Below are 19,511 nucleotides of genomic sequence, written 5' to 3' on the forward strand. Positions count from 1 at the left end.
TTTTTTGACCTTAGGCAGTTTTTCCAGCCTTTACAAGTTAGAAGTTTCACCCAGCTAAAAAAGGGATTAGGATAAATGGCAAGTATCTGCCTCCTCCTGATGTCATTTACTTGGTAGAGTTCTACTTAAACGCCCCGGCGGACCCTTTTGTCACTTTTCTGTGGTTTGTAAGGCATGCTTTATTCCGAATGTCTGCTCCTCTAGGAAGATTGGCCCCAAATGATGGTGCAAATTGTTTGCTGTTGCTTTTGGCACGCAGGATCCAGTTGGTTTGTTTGTAATGGCATGTTTGTTCCAAATGGTGTAGAATTCAATATGAACTTTGTTTTGTGTGAAACTGTTTGTTTCCAGCCTATTTCTCGTAGGACACACAGATACTGGGTCCATCCTCTGCATTGTAACTGTGGAAAAAACGCCATAAAAAACGCCAAGGCAATAAACCCACATGGCTTTTTCATGGCGTTTTTTCTCTCCCATAGACTTCTATTGGAGAAAAACGCCAAGATTTCCTTGCAAAAAACGCCAGAGTGTCAACATGCTGCGATTTTGAAAAACTGCCACAGAGCCCAAAAAAGCAGAAAAACGCCAAAGAGGACTGAAAAAACGCCAAACAGAAAAACGCCAAGTGGATATGGCATTCTGCGATTTCCTATTGAAGAACAGCTAACATCTGGCTGGAGTGTTTTTTCACTAAAAAAACGCCAGGTGGCGCTATTGGCGTTTTTATGGGCGTTTTTAGCAAAAAAAAAAACAAGTGGAAACCTAGCCTAATACTTTTTAAAAAAAAATTAATATGGCAAGCCGGATCGGCTATTAAATGAAAAAAAAAAGTATTAAAGCAGCGCCGGCCAGCCGCACCAGCACCCAGCGGCCGTGTGCAACGGCCGCCTAGTGATGGGAGCAGCATGAGGGGTGAAAGCTCCACCCCCTCGCACTCACCTTTCACCCCTCACGCTGCTCCCATCGCTATGCTGCCATCAGATTGTTGGAAATCTAATCTAAACGGCCGCTGCGTGCTGATGCCGCCGGCCAGAGCTACTTTAATACTTTATTTATTTATAATACGGCAAGCCGATCCGGCATATTAACCCCTTAAGGACCGGGCTCGTTTTTTCTTTTTGTACCCTGTGGGACCGAGGCTGTTTTAATACTTTTGTGGTGCTTGTGTTCAGCTGTAATTTTCTCCTCACCCATTTAGTGTACCCACATAAGTTATATATTGTTTTTTTCAGGACAAGATGGGCTTTCTTCAGATACCATTATTTTGATCGTATCATCTTATTTACTATAAAAAAAATAAAAAAAACATGGTGAAAAATTGAAAAAAAAACACATTTTATGACTTTTATTTGAAAAATCTTTTACTCACCTTAAAAAGCAAGTAAAAAAACTAGCTAAATAGATTCTACTACTTGTCCTGAGTTTAGAAATACCCAATGTTTTTATGTTTTTATGTTTTTTTGCTGTTTTTTGTAAGTTATAGGGCAATAAGTACAAGCAGCGTTTTATGATTTTATGAAGTGCTTTTATTTTAACTCTTTGTTGAGATTTTTGAGAAATTTTAGCACTTGCTCAAAATAATAAACTTTATTTTTTTATTTTATTTTTTTAATACTTTTTTAAATATTTTTTTTACACATTTTGCTGGTACTGGATGGTTCATCTAGTGACATCACTGCATAATTATTTTTAAATGTTAGCACATTTTTTTTTCCCATTTTTTTTTATTTATTATTTTTTGAATATTTTACTAATCACATTGTGATTAGAAAGCTGGGCTCCATTGACTTGCATGGTTGAGTGCAGTACCTGTATTCAACCTGCAAGTGGAGCCAGAGTTCTCTAGAGGGTCTGGAGACCATCTAGCGAACTCTTTCATCTTTATTGTTTTTTTTCCCGGGCCGCCGCCATCTTGCTGATGGCGAAGATCACTGGCAGCTGCGGCTGTGACCGCTCTCCGGAGCGGTCACAGCCCATCCAGAGATAAGTGTTTGGTGTCGCTGGATGCCTCCTGATCGTTGATCACCTCCTAAACGCTTTTAAAACGGGCGTCCGGGGAGGGGCCAGACATGGCCCCCAATGCCGATCTCGGCCTTGCTGAATGCCTCGACATCGAGGCATTACAGTAACGCCGTTTAAGCGAAGAAAGTGATCGTTGATCACTTTCTAAGCGTATTTCATTTTTTGACGGTTCAGGACCGGCAAAGGCCGTTAAGGGGTTAAATAAATTAAAAAAAGGATTAAAATAGCTCCGGTCGGTGGCATCAGCACCCAGCGGCCGTTTAGATCAGTTTTCCAGCAGTCTGATGGCCGCATAGTGATGGGAGCAGCGTGAGGGGTGAAAGGTGAGTGCGGATCTAAACGGCCGATGTGTGCTGATGCCGCCGGCCGGAGCTACTTTAATACTTTTTTTTCCATTTAATAGCCGATCCGGCCTGCCATATAATTTTTTAAAAAGTATTAAAGTAGCTCCGGCCAGCGGCCGTTTAGATCAGTTTTCCAGCAATCTGATGGCCGCATAGTGATGGGAGCAGCGTGAGGGGTGAAAGCTCCGCCCCCTCGCACTCAGACTGCTGGAGCACCGAATGTCGTGTCACTGACATCTGTTGCTACCAGGGGATGGAGGTCTCCCAAAAGTGGAAGTAGAAGGTTAGTAAACCAATTTATTTTTGTACAAGCTATATTATATTTTTTTGTATTCGTTAAAAACAAAAAAATAGGTATGTGTGTGTATGTAAGTGTGTCCCCAGTGTCACTTCTGTCCCCAATCAGCCCCCCATGTCATCGCTGTCCCCATTCAGCTCTCCAGTGTCGCCTCTGTTCCCAATCAGCCCCTCCCAGTGTCATCTCTGTCCCCAATCAGACCCTCCCAGTGTCACCTCTGTCCCCCTTCAGCCCCCGTGTCATTGCTGTCCCCATTCAGCTCCCCAGTGTCACCTCTGTCCCCAATCAGACCCTCCCAGTGTCACCTCTATCCCCCTTCAGCCCCCGTGTCATTGCTGTCCCCATTCAGCTCTTCAGTGTCAGCTCTGTCCCCAATCAGCCCACATATTAGCCTTTACAATTTTCCTGCTGCTGTGTACTATACTTCCCATAATCCTCAGCCAGTATCATGGGGGGCATTTAACTGGCTGAGCATCAGGGGGACATTAGGTTTTGCTTTTTTTTTTTTTTCCATCCTTTGTTGCTATTAAATTTACTTATGTTGAACCACATTTGAATCATATTTGTATTTTTATAATGAATATGCATTCAGGAAAAGATGTATGGTGGGCTGATTCGTGGCACAACGGGCCACTTCACTTGACTTGCCCCCCAGGCCTTAGGCTGCCAGCCCTCCCCTGGGTGCAAGGACCATAAATGAATCCCGGGTCCTGACATCACCATTATAGGAGTCTGGTTTTCAGTGATTTTGGGTGTATCGCAATGACCTACAGCATTACGAATGCCATAGACTTAAAGGGGATCTGATTCTTACTCTTTGTTCATCTTAAGTAATAAGTAATATTGTAATTTATATTCTATGCTGTGTGTGAGAGCTGCTATTTTGTTCTTGTATCACATGCTTTAAACTAGTGCTTCCCCTTAAGATGTTTGCGGTACTTCCTTTAAAGTAGAACTACACGGTGGTAAACTGTCTACAGCGCTACAGCTTCTTGTACAATCTGAAACAATCCGCACAACTTTTAGTAAAGGATTATAGGAAACGAAGGAAACATTGCAAGCAAGGTCCTGGCTATGCATTTGATGGATGGCACCGCTGAGAAATGTAAGCTTTAAAAGACTTAACAAAGAGCATTAGAAATGTAATAATAACAAAAAAGGGTTTTTGTACTGGGTTAAATTATGTATTTTTTCTTTTTATCTACGATCTGATATTTTCCTATGGTTGTCACTGTAATTCCTTTGTTATTATTATTTCTTCTATATAACACAGGAATGAGGTAACCTTTTAAATTGTTACCTCATATAACACATTCTAACAATGCACAGTGTCTTCTTATAATAATCATCTCTTACAAAAAAAGATACAAATTCAAGTATAGTTAATTATGTTTACCTGAGGACTTCCTATACTACACATTCAGGCTTCATTCTTATACTTCTGCTCTATGCCTCATCAAATAAAAAATCAATAATGTATTTCCACTTTGCAACCCAAAAATAGGTTTCCACTAGGGCTGAAACAACGAATCGATAAAATCGATATTAATCGATAACGGAAATTGTTGTCGACGATTTCCGTTATCGATTAATCGAGTGATCGATTCGTTGTTTACTTACCTCCGCGAGCGTTCCCCGCTTCTGCAGTCTCCGCCTTCTTTTAGTTACGTGACGCGTTCCGGAGGTAAGTATTCTTCATGTCTGTGCGAATCGCTCTGTGCGAGTGGCTCCATTCGCACAGAGCGGTTCGCGGGGGTGGGGGTGCAGGGCAGGGTGTGAGTGTGGGTGTGGGTGCAGGGCAGAGTGGGGGTGGGGATGCAGGGCAGGGTGTGAGTGTGGGGCAGGGCAGGAGACTGGGTGCAGGGCAGAGTGGGAGACTGGGTGCAGGGCAGGGTGTGAGTGTGGGTGCAGGGCAGAGTGGGTGCAGGGTGTGAGTGTGGGGGCAGGGTGTGAGTGTGGGGGCAGGGCTGGGTGCAGGGAAGAGTTGGAGACTGGGTGCAGGGGCACAGTGCAAAGTGCTGGGTGCAAAGTGCCAGGGCTGGGTGCAAAGTGCTGGGTGCAAAGTGCTGGGTGCAAAGTGCTGGGTGCAAAGTGCCAGGGCTGGGGCAAAGTACTGAGTGCTGGGTGCAAAGTGCCAGGGGTGGGTGCAAAGTGCTGGGTGCAAAGTGCCAGGGCTGGGCGCAAAGTGCCAGGGCTGGGTGCAAAGTTCTGGGTGCAAAGTGCTGGGTGCAAAGTGCCAGGGCTGGGGCAAAGTGCTGAGTGCTGGGTGCAAAGTGCCAGGGCTGGGGCAAAGGGCTGGGTGCAAAGTGCTGGGTGCAAAGTGCTGGGTGCAAAGTGCTGGGTGCAAAGTGCTGGGTGCAAAGTGCCAGGGCTGGGGCAAAGTTTCTTGAACAGTAGTAACATAGTAACATAGTAACATAGTTCATAAGGTTGAAAAAAGACCAAAGTCCATCAAGTTCAACCTATATACATATTGTGTCCCTACTGTGTTGATCCAGAGGAAGGCAAAAAACCCTTATGAAGCAGATGCCAATTGCCCCATACCAGGGGGAAAATTCCTTCCCGACTCCAAATATGGCAATCAGAATAAATCCCTGGATCAACGTTCTGTCCCTATTAATCTAATATCCATAACTTGTAATATTATTGCTTTCAAGAAACACGTCCAGGCTCCTTTTGAACTCTTTTATTGAGTTTACCATAACCACTTCCTCTGGCAGAGAGTTCCATAATCTCACCGCTCTTACTGTAAAGAACCCCCGTCTGTGCTGGTGTAGAAACCTTCTTTCCTCCAGCCGTAGAGGATGTCCCCTTGTTATAGATACAGTCCTGGGTATAAATAGGTCCTGGGAGTGATCTCTGTACTGTCCCCTTATATATTTATACATAGTTATTAAGTCCCCCCTAAGCCGTCTTTTTTCCAAACTAAATAACCCCAATTCTGATAATCTTTCTGGGTACTGTAGTCCTCCCATTCCCCTTATTACTCTGGTTGCCCGTCTTTGAACCCACCTCTTTTCAGAATGTTTGGGGTTATTTTGTTTCATAAATATTGTGTTTGGGTTCTTGTACTTTGAAAATATTGTTTTTTATTACATCATAACAAAATAAGAATGTTAATGTAAATTTTAAGTTGTTTTTTAACATCCAGTTCATTAAATTATTTTAAATAAACGAAAAATTTGCATATTTTTTTTTATCCGATTAATCGAAAAAATAATCGGCCAACTAATCGATTATTAAAATAATCGTTAGTTGCAGCTCTAGTTTCCACATATAACACCCTCCTCTGTCCTCCTCTCTGCCCTATCAACTTCTATGATCGAGACCTTGCTTATGTCCAGAAGAGGGAGCTCTGCCTTTATTAATTCACCGTTATAGGACAGAAAGTGGCATCGAAGCCATGCTACTTGGCTATGTACAGAAATAAGTCCTATCACACCATCAAAACTTAATACGCATTTGTTTGTATATTAAAAAAATAAAAACCATAAACATATTATCCAAAATGTGTGCATCTCCCCATTGCCATTGCAGGGTATCCAGATTTATATCCAGTGTAGCCTCTAGAAGCAACCAAAAGCTAGAAGCAAGGTCCTATTTCTCTTTCTGTACCAGTATATCTTAATGTAATTGTCAATTTTGATGTTATTGTTATTTTCACTCTACCCTAATCATAACAGCTCTACAAAAATAGTTATTTCACCGTAATACATTCACATTTCAGACACTAGATGGTGAAATTGTTTTTGGTATCTCCAATTTCTAGTGATGCAAAACAGCTTGGTCCTAATCCAGGCCACAAAATCAGTGCATCCTCTCTAATGCAAGCTTAAGCAGAACATTTCACCATGCAGTAAATACTTATTTCGATCTGCTCCACGAAGACGTTGTGTATGCTACTGCTAGCAGAAGGTGGTGATACTCATATGTAGAGGCCCATAGGCAACCACAAAGTTCAATTGTTAGTTCACTAAATCTCTTAAGTGTTCTCCGAACATTATTTTAGAAAGAAATTCTAGTGAACAGTAAATGTGTACAGTTAAATATGGTATTAACCTTACCTGCATAGGGCGGCCATCATCTTTTCCAATCATGTTCTTCCACTCAAGCAATGAACGCTGAATGCTGTCTAGTCCAGTTTCCCACAACCGGACAGAACCTCCCACATCAACAGTAACAACACCTTTGCTTCCCATTGACGCAAGCAGAACATCAGTGTCTGATATTTTGGACAGCCAGGATGTGTATGGAGACACGAATGTTGGTCTAAAATAAGCAGAATTGTAACGTTTAAGTGGTATTGTCAGGTGTACAGCTTTTAAAAACATTTACCGAATTGCTTGGCCTGTTTTTCAGTGAAACCGCAGAAAGTTAAGTGCAGAGTTAATATCTAAGTCATGCAAACTGACAAACCCCCAAAATTAATCTTATGGACCCTTTGTTCTCGGATCTCATCTGTGTTTTGGATATTAGTGTACCACATTGCTTTACAGCCCTAAAGATCAAAATAATGTGGGAATGGCTTTATAAAGTATGTAAATAAAATGAATCTGCTTTTTAGCTACTGTACTCGGGTACATAAATAGCTATCAATAAGTCACAAAGTCATATAAAAAGTCTTGGCAAAGCCTCACCTGTATCCACACCCCTAAACAAGTGTACATCTTTGGCCACATGAAATCTGCACTAGTCTGCCCATATTTTTTAATACGTAAACACAATTGCTTAGTGTACTGAACTGCAAAATGTCATTCTGTAAGTGGTTCATTCGTATACTTTAAATTTAATTTGACACCTATAAGAGATTCATATTATGGAGCATACGAATCTACACTAAACCTGTAGCTGCTGCGTTAAGACATAGTTAGATATATTTGCTTTCTTTCTTATTAGGCACTTACGGTTACCCTTGGTATATGCCTGCATGAACTCATCGTATGTTACATGTTACAGATTTAGAGGGGTTATGTTTAAAGAGCAATTCTGGTACAAAACGGTAAATGTCGTATAATCACAAACATTCCAATGGTTGCAATGGTGATTCACGGCTTTTACCACTTAACATCAGAAGTGTTCTTTCTGTATAATTTCCAGTATACGGCTTCTCTCGGCATAGTGTTTCTATCAAACACACTAAGCAGTGTTGCTTAATGAGCTACTAAAATAAACCAAAACGGAGCATGAATACATCTTTAACTATAGCAGCTTCCATCTCTTGCTGGCTACAAATATATTCCCAAACTCATATATCTCTCAGTCTCTCTCCATTCATTGGATTTTTAAGGGAATGATGAGCAAGAGACTTGTCGTTACTGTAGTCCTAAAAAGTGGGTTGATTAAAACTAGAAGAAGCCATGTGCAAGTAAACCAAACACAATCACACACTTAAATGCTCAAGCAAAATCACATACTCAGACACTCAATCCCTATTACTCAATAGTTTTACAATGGCCGATATCATTGGAACTTATGAACTCGAGGCATGTTGATCAATAGCGTACTTCAGGGTCCTGTGAAATCCAGCAAGAAAATAAGGAAGGTTGTGTCTCCTTCTTTTGCCTGTTGAAACTTGTGCAAATATTTTTAGGGCATATACCCTAAGGGCAGATGTTCCAGATTTATTTTTACATATTCATACTTCAGTATTTGAGTTCCATAGAGAAAAGATGAATCCATATACAAACGACATGATTTGATGTCCCTCTTCACACAATATGATATGACAGTGACCATTTGCTGCAGGGTGTTAATCAAAAAAAGAACACTTAGAAGACACTGTCAAGTGTTTCACTCAGGGGAAGATGATGTTCAGACACGGATATTTAGGTCAACAACAAAAAAAAAAGCCAATTAGGCTGTCCGCTGACAGAGTAACTTATCCTCTGAGTAATATACCAAGAGGATGTAGAAGCTCGTTATACTCATAGAAAGCAGATAAGAACCATTCACCTATATATTGGATTTTGTGTTAATCTTTAGGTGTAAGAGACACTTGCACTAGAGGCGAGACATTGCTAGGCTAATGCAAGATCCAGGGCTGGACCCCATACTTTAACTAAACTTTAACAATCTTTCCTGTACATACACAATGGCAAACAATATTTAACTGCCTCCTAAATACAAACATTTACTCATCCCATAGTGCCATGTCCTTATGGACCCTGGACTACAGACATGTAATCTTCTGCACAGAAGACACATTTTGCACAGAGATAGGCCTGCTTCTAAGGGCCAGGTAAATTCTTCACACCAAACTCCTTCATCCATGTCTTTATGCTTTGTGCACTGGGGTCAGTCATGCTGGAATAGAAAAGAGCCTTCTCCAGACTGTTCCCACAAAGTGGGAAGCATAGCATTATCCACAATGTCTTGATATGCTGAAGGAGATATACCAAGACATTTTGTACAATGCTATGCTTCCAACATAGAAATCCCCTGATGATACCGGAGGGATAACTATGCACGTAGGGTTAATTATATTGGATTTAATTTGTTTTTTTTATTCGCTCCTCTGGATATATTAGACAGGGTTTAGGTAGTGAACAAGATATACAGAGGCAGGGTGCAGATAGTGAATAGATATACAGATGGAGTTATACAGGATTGCTGCGCCTGTAGGGCCTGTAGCTGCAGCTCCGCGGGACTAATTAGCAACCACTAGGGATACAACTATGCCTTGTTTAGATGCGGGTAATGAGGGACAAATTGCCTTTTTTCATGCGATTAACCCGCATTGATCTCTATTTTAGTTGGATCTTAATAAAGGTTATATTTTATCCGATAGGGTTCTTTCTTTTCAAAGAATTTATCATCCAATAGAGTTTTAGCACCCAGTAATCCTATCTCGTCTCTGTTATTCAGTAGCGCCAATACCTATGTTTGTGATTGATACTGTTGCATCTGGCTAGTATAACGCTAATAGCTGAATACAATATATTGAAGCCTGAACTTTTATCTAACTGCCAGATCTCTTCCTAACACTCTTTGTATTTTTTTCTTTCTGGGTATACTTTTGAAAAACCGGCATTTAATTGGTCTTTGAACAAGAACCCTATAAGAATGGTTTTATAGGTATACCATATGTGCTCCTCGGTCACTATTGTTGTTTTTTAAACTAAGTTGTGGATAGGGTTGTTTTTTTTAACACAAAAGTGAGCTGCATATTATTAAGGGTGATCGTTAGAAACCTGTAGCGCATTGACCACATTGACTTTCAACTAGCAGCTCATAATAAGTGGGGCCGGGCAGCCTTTCAGTTCCTGAAATATACTGATGAATTCAAAAGCCAAATCCTGCTAAATCGGATCATTAAAACATTGGTTCACATGCTGGAATATTTGTGGCTATGATTTGGATTCTATCTGGCAACTATTGTCCAAGGAATGATTTCAGGCAAACTTGGAATGCAGTGATGCAAGTGCAGATTATATTACATTTATTCATATAATGCCAACATATTCTGCAGCACAGTTACAATAGGGGGTAGTAAAAATAAGTGACAATTTAAAATGACATAAGACATTCTAGAAGATACTGGTATAGAAGGATAATAGGGCTTGCTCTTGCGAGTTTACAATATAATTTGGTGGTTGAGGGAAGAAGCAAAGACTAAAAGATGATTGCTTGGATGAGGATGACTTGAAGAGAGGACAAAAGTGTAGATCTTATGATTTAGTTATCTTTTTTTGTTTTCCAATGGCATCCCTTAGAAAATAAGTCCAGTTGATCATGGTTCTAAAGACTGTTAGTGGGCTGCACTGATCATTAGGGAAATATGAACAAGATAAAAAAGGGGCAAAAGTAATTAGGACAGGCAAGCTAATTAAATACACTATTAATTTTATCATCTAAATATACTGTAACGTATTTCTGTTTAATATGAAAACTAATTGTATTTCAAAGCTGGGTGAACATAATTCTAAATTGCAAGAATGAACTGCAGGCTGTAGTGTATGAAAACCTTGCTCTCTTCCACCATAAGGGTAATCCCCTTTTGAGAGTATTCCTTGATCCCTTTGTTATTAAGGAAAAAGGTCAGAATGGGTTCAAAGTCTGGTTACAAGAATAAATGCAATATTGTCTAAGCCCTGTAAATCAACATATTACAACCAACCGCAACTGGCAGCCGTATCTTCTGCATCCTTGACTTAAAACAAAGGTTAAGAATGAAATATGCATTTGCAGAAAGGATTTAACATAGCTAACTTAATACTTAATGATGACTATGAAGCAAGATCAGAAATAATAAAAGTGAGACATATTTTGTGTAAAAAAATAGACCCTTGAGTAAACAAAACTGTGCTGACCTCTTACTCTCTAAACACAGAAGACTTTGACTAGTAAAATGAGTTGAATCAAGCTACTCAACCGTGGGGGGCAGGCCCGGACTGGCCATCGGGTCGGATTGACTTAGGGGCTGATGGAGCTGCAGCTCCAGGCCCCTACCTTAAAATAGGCCCAGTCAGGACAGGACTGACTGGGCCTATGCGGCCTTTACGGCCGCATTAACGCAGGGCATAAGGGGCACCTGCCCCTTGAGCCCGCCGCAACTGCGACTGGGTCCGCCACTCTAAGGGGCCGGGAAGCCCCCACCAGGGCCGGCCTTACGGGTGTGCGGCCGATCAGGGTTTAAAATAAAACATCGGGTTTTTTGGGGGTTTTTTACTTTATTTAACATCCTCCATGTTAAATAAAGTTTTTTTAACTTTATTTAACATGGAGGATGTTAAATAAAGTTGATAAAAAACCCCTGATGTTTTAATTTAAGCCCTGTGCGGCCGCAGACCCCTAATTGACTGACTGGGCCTATGCGGCCTTTACGGCCGCATTAACGCAGGGCATAAGGGGCACCTGCCCCTTGAGCCCGCCGCAGCTGCGACTGGGTCCGCCACTCTAAGGGGCCGGGAAGCCCCCACCAGGGCCGGCCTTACGGGTGTGTGGCCGATCAGGGTTTAAAATAAAACATCGGGTTTTTTGTTTTTTTTTACTTTATTTAACATCCTCCATGTTAAATAAAGTTTTTTTTAACTTTATTTAACATGGAGGATGTTAAATAAAGTTGAGAAAAAACCCTGATGTTTTAATTTAAGCCCTGTGCGGCCGCAGACCCCTAAGGCCGGCCCTGGTGGGGGCTTCCCGGCCCCTTAGAGTGGCGGACCCGGTTGCAGTTGCGGCGGGCTTATGGGGCTCTGCATAGTCCGGTCCTGACTGGGCCTATTTTAAGGTGGGGGCCTGGAGCTGCAGCTCCATCAGCCCCTAAATCGATCCGGCCCTGCCGCAGGCCCGGTCGCAGTTGGTGCTTGCTCCGGCAACAAGGTAAGTAGGGTGAGGGAGGGGGGTTAGATAGTGAGAAAGGGGGAGAGGGGATAGATAGAGGGGGTACATATTGAGAAGTGGGGAAGGGGGTACATAGTGAAAAGGGGGAATATAGTGAGAAGGGGCAGATAAGATGGGGAGAGGGGGTAGTGTGAATGCGCATGAGAATGAATGAATGAATAAATGTGTGGATGAATTGTGTGAATGCGTATGACAATTAATGAATTCATGTGAGGATGAATTGCTTGAATGATGATTTGTGAGACTGCATTAATGAATGTGTTAATGATTTGTGTGAATGAGTAAATGCAAAGATGGTACATGAAGGGTGGGCTTTAACAATAAATAAATAAATAAAAATGGGCTGCTCAGGCTTAAATGCCCGGGCCTATTTTTTGTCCCAGTCCGGGCCTGGTGGGGGGGTCTTATTTTAGGTTTTGAAGGGGGTTGCTATTGCCCTCGTCAGTCTTATGTGTCTTTAATGTCCTAAAGGAAATCAATTGTGTGATTGTTTTGTAATCTCTTTTCTAGCCTTTAAGACAAGTAGAGCAAAATAGGTTGTCCACATGGTGTTGTAAAAAAACACAGAACCAGAATACAAATTGTTTCTGAAAAGAAGTCAAAAGGAGGTATTTACAACTCAAGAATGTTGCATATACATGTCAGAAACTACATTCCCAAGCAAGCATAATTTCAGTGCAGGGAAAGGCAGGTTGGGTTATTGACTAAAGGGAGATCTGCACCTGACCCAACATGAACAGAACCAGGTTTAAAGGTTAGAATTAGTAAATATGTTGTGATACTAACATTTTCCTGGTAGTGGATTTTTCTATGTACACTATGCAGGCATATTTAATGTTTAGTGGTGTGACCTATATATTTTTAAGACCCTAATATTAAGTCACCTAAATTGTGCTGGGGCCCTTGATATGTGAAAATATGTGAAAATGTATTCATCATTGCCTATTCTGCACCAATTCATGTCATACCTAGCAAGCTTACGAGGGGTAGTCCCATTTTTCTTCTCTGGTGTCCCTCTTTCATAGGTGGTTGTATCACGGCGTTCTACAGCTCTAGTCACAGCACAGAAAATCTGTAGGTCACAATGTCCCATCTATAGCTCTAGTAAAGTCATGATACTAGCCTAACCCACTCAAAACTATACACCCTATAAATTGTCCCTTTTTGTTGCCATTTGAAATGCCAGGAGGGATGCTTCACATCTAAAACTCTTTGTGCACATTGTCTTCAAAGCTAGAATTTGTGGTATCCATTATTCTAAGGTTCATTTCAGGTGAAAAGACCCTACCGCAAAAAAAATAAAAATCTATGTGGCAATTCAGGAAATGAACTTGGGATATAAAAATCCCAGCCAGCAGTATCTCCTGCACAAGAGTCCCAAGGAGTCTACGATACCCTGCAGGTACCCGCGCAGAAAGCATCTGCATTGATCTCAGTGGGAGCGCTTTCAGTGTTTGGTTGTTTCAAGTAGCCAAAATTTCCACCAAATCCAGAGAGGATGCATATTGAAGTATTTCCAAAGTACTTTAATATACATTCTTTGCTGGTGGGTCTGTGTGTGACATTAGACTGTCCATTTAATATTTAGTGGCTCTTGGGCTATAAGGATTAAAACTTCATAGCATTTTGGACTCATGTGAACATTGTAGCAATTACAAAATACATTTACAGAATAAATCCTTACCTGGGAACTGGAATATATTTCACTTTTCTTGAATTAAGGTCTGTCACTTCCAAATATCCAGTTGAATGTGGGGGAGTAACATCTAAAAGAGGTTAGAAAACATTTTGTTAAATAAATCTCGGGCTAAAACTTTTGGATCAAGCATGCGATTGTTGTTCTGTAGCAGAGGAATTCAATTTCCTCAGCATGTTTACTTAAAGAGAAAAAAAATAGAAATAAGAGATTTTTTACGCAATTAAATATATTTAGATGGTAATGGATGTTAAGCTGACCCTTCACATCATTTAGTTATGAAAGTGAATGTGTCCCATGAAGTGCTGGCTCCTAGTTGAGTAGATCTGCAAAAAGTGAATCCTGTATATCAGTTTTTACATTCTTCTTGATACTATATTAAATTATTTATAGAACTGGACAATGACACTCTGTAATTAACTGATCATGTTAGGGAAATAAGAAAAGAGAGGGGGGAGGGGGGCAGTGAGAAGGGGCAGAGGGGGGGTTAGATAGTGAGAGGGGGCAGATAAGATGGGGAGAGGGGGTAGTGTTAATGCATATGAGAATGAATGAATAAATGTGTGGATGAATTGTGTGAATGCGTATGACAATTAATGAATTCATGTGTGGATTATTGCTTGAATGATTTGTGAGACTGCATTAATGAATGTGTTAATGATTTGTGTGGATGAGAGAGTAAATGCAAAGATGGTACATGAAGGGTGGGCTTTAACAATAAATAAATAAATAAAAACAGGCTTAAATGCCCGGGCCTATTTTTTGTCCCAGTCCGGGCCTGGCATGGAGTAGCTTAGTTTTAACTCTATTTGAGCAGCATTAAATTCATAACTACCACCGCACGATTTTTGTGTTAGAATAAATTACACATGTTTTAAAAAGGTTGTCAAGGCCTGGAGGGCCTGTTCCCCAGCTGCTTGCTGAGTTCCACATATAATTTCTCTTGGTTTCAGAGTATGTCATCTGCCCTGGTTCTAATAATTATTTTAGACAATTATTAGAAATAAACCTGGGCTGCCCTTAATTGGTTCTAATTTGGGAAGCATTTCTAACTAGTGCAACTTCTTGATGACCCAGAATGAAGTCCAGAAGCCACTTCATTCCACACGGGATGAATGGCTGTTGGCAAAAAAAACCCCAACTGTCATAAAAATAATACGTATTATGACCCACGTATCAACCTTCTTTTGGATCAAGAATAGGAAGGTTAGGTAGAAGGGTTGAACTTGATGGACTTAGGTCTTTTTTCAACTTTATTTACTATGTAACTATGTAACTATGTAACTATGTAACTATGTAACTATGTAACTCCTAATTGTGATGTTCTTTGACTCTTGTTTTATTTTATACAAACTGTTAACTCAAAGAGTGCAGCTCCAAGCATTCTGTGCTTCATTATTTTTTTATTATATATTTATTATATCATTTAGTTGAAGAAAGCTTTTTGTTTAATTACTTTATCTTGTTCTCTTTATGTAATGTTGTTTTACTATCATGCATGACATATACAAAGTAGCCAGTCAGGTACATACACCTAGTAGCATCAAACTTCCAGTGTGACTTTTAAGCAATGTGAGAACGCTTTATATAGAGCGCAGGAATTGTGCCAAGGGGAAGCTCAACCAATCTCACTTAATGACTTCCTGTAGTTAATGCAGACGACTGCAATTCTCGCATGAAGGGCTTGTTCAGCACTATGGCTACATCTGATATATACAAAGTTCCCTGACACCACCGTGATGGGCGTGCATTATTATACATAGCAAGGTGCAGCCATACCCAGGTCCTGCCACTCTACAAGACTTGTGACCAGAGGGAAAATGAAAAAACAAGATATCATACTCCAGAATTAGAGGGTTAGAGGCTAAGATGTAATGCAAGGAAGTTTGACTTTATTATAAGGGTGGCAGATAACTGAAACATTCATCCAGAAGTGGTAGCAGTTAATACAGTGAGGGGATTAAAACATGTCTGGAATAGGCATGTGGCTACACTGAATCTAAAACAAGACCAAGGACCAAATAAGGTTCAAGTCTTTACAGAAGAAAATACCGTATTGGCCCGAGTGGCAGAGTGGCATATCTTTGGAGCAGAGTGGCATATCTGGGGGGCATAAAGCATATCAGGAGGCAGAGTGGCATATCTGGGGGGCATAAAGCATATCTAGGGAGCAGAGTGGCATACCTATGCCTGCAAGTAAGGTGCATTATGAATTAAGAGGGGTACCTTAAAATGGCTATTGATTTTCCAAATTTCACTTTGTATATAACATATGCTGACTAACTGCATAATGGATAGCAAAATGTTAAAAGACATGTATTCCTGTTCATTAGATAAAATACTGCTTTACCATTCCACTCGTGTATTTTTTCTTTAAAATAGCACCAAACTTTAAGGGTGCGGCCTATAATCGTGCCAATACGGTTTGTGCAGACTAGATGAGTCGGTTGGTTCTTATCTGGCATTGAATTCTATACTTTCTAAGATAGTTAACAACCTTGTATCTGGTGGAGCTAGTAGCTTTATGTCCCAACTTATTGCCATCAGAAACTGGTAACGTTGGGTCTTTAAAACAAAATGTGAAACAGCAATTGATTTCTGCAGGTTTGTAAAATTATCTTAACCTTTTTGGGAAACGAGCGATCAAAAGTCATACAATATTAATTATTTCGGAAGCAAAATTGTTACATGGCAAACATTTAATAAATAAGCAAAAACAGGAAGACGTTCTCCAACATTTGTTAAAGTTTTGCTATAAATAAAGCAGTTTTACATGTGTTATAAAAAATACAGGGGTAAGAGAAAATGCAGCCTGCCTGTTAATAAATGAGTCCTTCACAACCCAAAAATACACTGCTATATTCTCACATTTTGCAAGCATGGTATGTGAAATGAATTTGTCACCTCCAGGTCACACTGTTCTTAGATTCACTGAATCAGGAGGGTAAAAGATCTGTTTATTGTAGCTATAGCAGCAGACATCCATCTATCCAGATTTCCTCATTAGTCAGACGTAACTACTGAAATGCCAGAAAGGTGAACAATCCACTACAAATGTTATGTATTAAAGGGTGTGATATCTTAATCACAGAGCTTCACTATCATGCTAGGTTTGTCAATAGGAATATTCTTCCATTTTGATTTACATTGCAAAGAAAAAGGCTAATGTTTGGGTAATAAAAACTATCTAACAATTCACTTTGTGTAATATTATGAAAAGACTATGTACTATAATAATAATATGTTATATTATATATATAATACTATTATAATAGTATGACTTGGGCACCTGGCAGTGCTTGCACCTCTTGCTGAGAAATGGCAGGCCTAAAACGCCCAGGGTACTGGGAAATGCTAAAACATATGTAATGGAAAGGAAGACACCATGGGGGCTTTAGTCCTTGCTCATGTACAGAAAGTCATGTTTGGCAGTCCATTCTTCATATTATAGTTTCCAGTGGGTGTATGTATATAATATTCACAGTATATATATATATATATATATATATATATATATATATATATATATATATATATATATATATATATACTGTGTGAATAAACTAACTTCAAAATAAAATTAAATGTTATTTAATGGTAATTTGAATAAGGCAAAGTCTTTCATATAGTGTAGTATTTCTTTAGAGGATAAGCTGGAGCTAGTAGATAAGGTTAGATCTAGTAGATAAGGTTATACACAGCAAAACCAGTTGGCCCTAACAAGACACAGGTTAGCATAAGAAATGTATGCAAATTAAACACGGGCATATACAGTATGACAAATACATCTTACCTTTAGGGTATACATCTTTCAGAGGCACATTAGCTGGTGATACGACTCTGACAATTTGATTGGCAGAAAGAAGAGTCACACAATTTCTATGTTTTACATTCCCAAATTTACCGCGTCCTGGTTGGAAAAGCGGCTCGCCTGGGTGGTGATTATCTAATGAAGATTTTCTTCGCCAGCCATAAACCTCACTAGGAGACTAAAATCAAATCAAGGACGTGTTTGTTTAAACATTTTCTTGTTATACATTCTATAAAACGGTTAAAAACAGCATTAGAATCAAGCTAGACGGTACAGATCTGTTTTTTTAAAGGGACAGTTAAATTATAGTATTGGAAAAAAAGTGTAGTCTGATTAATTAAAGACACTTTGGGTATGACACACCTCTATTTTATGCCTCCTAATCTGCTTAAAACACGAGTACATGAGTGAAGTTACTTCTTGCGGAATATACATAAGACGATATAAAACCATACAGTACTGCATACAATGTATGGGCAACAAAACTAATGATGAAGAAAATTTATACACATATGATTTCTAAACATATTTCAATGTTTTTATGAAACGCGTAAACAATTATTATTTACTAGTGAATAAAATAGAATACTATGGAAGCGTTGAGAAGAAGAGGACATTTGCTTGATCAAGAGGCCATAACCTAAACCTAAAGGGTCAGAGACTTTGATGTACTGTAACATTCTATGTTTCTATGTGAGAATTCCAAAATCATTAGTGGCTGAATTACTGAAAATGTTATAGTGTCACAATTATACACCTAGGTTTCAAAGCTTTTCTTCTTTCTAATTTAAGAAGGAATCAAGAAATAACTACTTGCAGATAATTTGTTTGGGATAGAAATAATTCACAAAAATGGCAATAAATAAAAGGTAAATATTTATGTATGGTACTTACCAGTAGTTCTGGAAAGCCCACCACTATTGAGGCAAAGTTATCCTCATCTGAAAATATCCTATTAGGGGATGTTATTTTCTGGCCAACGGCGGCACTTAGGTTTTCAGATGGCAACTGGTCACTTGAAATCACATGGAGATTTGAAGGTTCTGTCGCTGAGGAAAACAAAAGTAGATTTAGATATGAAATTTGAACTTTGACATTAGTTGCTTGATAGTCACTTGAAAGGTGATTGCTTAGTGTTATACATTGACAGCCGGGGGACCTGCAACCCACAGCAGAGCCATTCATGATGCATGCTGCGATGTTCAGCTTAGTGGGAGGAGGTTGCCTTCCCACATGTTGGCCGTGTGCGAGAGGCATTCTGCTTGTGGTCATGCAAGTTCAGTATTAAGTTTACTAAAATTATATAGAAGGCTCCTCTGGAGGGCTGGGTAGTGGAGGGGTAGGGTGAGTCCATGGAATAAGGTCAAGAGTACTGACCCTTCTACAGAAAAGAACCTTACCATGCAACACATGACATGGCTAACCCATGGACATTTCTAGCATCTTGTGTTACTCTCTGATGACAGCAGAAAAAAGAAAATATTAATCACAATAAATGAAGCTGTCATTACTTGTCTTCTATGTGGAAAAAACGTCCGTCGATATGGTTACAAGTGAGATCATTGATCGCCTCATTTTGCCCATTAAGCACTGCCCAAAAGGGTAATCTGTGTCTTGCAAAGTGCTCGAGCGGCTGCTGCCCTAGGCCTAGCACAGAATGTGCCCTCTACATTTAACCCTTTATGTAGTCGAGCAGCTAACATTTTTAAATGCTCTTAAAAGGGTGCACATTGATTTCCTTAATCTAAAGTATTTAATACCTGCTGTTATGCCAAATCCTGTATCTACTGGTTCCTCACTTAGTACATGAAGCTGGCAAACTCCTGTGTCTTCAGCGTCCATATGCAAAGGCTTGGTCAGAAGAAACTTTCTGATGATAGGGGTGAAAAGGAATTAGAATAAAGAATCCTATATATGCTGTTTATGGTAAACAATAACCATACCGTAAAGCTGTTTGCTTCTATAATATTATAAAGAAATTGTGTCTACATATGACCAGCA

General features: G+C 39.9%; 1 protein-coding gene across 1 annotated transcript in view; it reads right to left on the minus strand.

Moving 5' to 3' along the window:
* The window catches only part of LOC149279479 (von Willebrand factor A domain-containing protein 8-like), a gene marked incomplete at its 3' end in the record, with an annotated part of 134,341 nt that overhangs the window by 19,280 nt on the left and 95,550 nt on the right, over positions 1-19,511 (minus strand). Inside the window, exons 33-37 of the mRNA XM_089501115.1 lie at positions 19,271-19,380; positions 18,405-18,559; positions 17,493-17,688; positions 13,688-13,769; positions 6,729-6,933 (exon numbers count right to left, since the gene is read on the minus strand). Of these exons, the coding sequence (XP_089357241.1) occupies positions 6,729-6,933; positions 13,688-13,769; positions 17,493-17,688; positions 18,405-18,559; positions 19,271-19,380 (748 nt within the window). The remainder of the gene's footprint in view (positions 1-6,728; positions 6,934-13,687; positions 13,770-17,492; positions 17,689-18,404; positions 18,560-19,270; positions 19,381-19,511) is intronic.

This window comes from Sceloporus occidentalis, unplaced genomic scaffold (genome assembly GCF_023333645.1).
Source record: "Sceloporus occidentalis isolate IW3139 unplaced genomic scaffold, rSceOcc1.0.p SCAF_164, whole genome shotgun sequence".
NCBI classification, from domain to species: domain Eukaryota; kingdom Metazoa; phylum Chordata; class Lepidosauria; order Squamata; family Phrynosomatidae; genus Sceloporus; species Sceloporus occidentalis.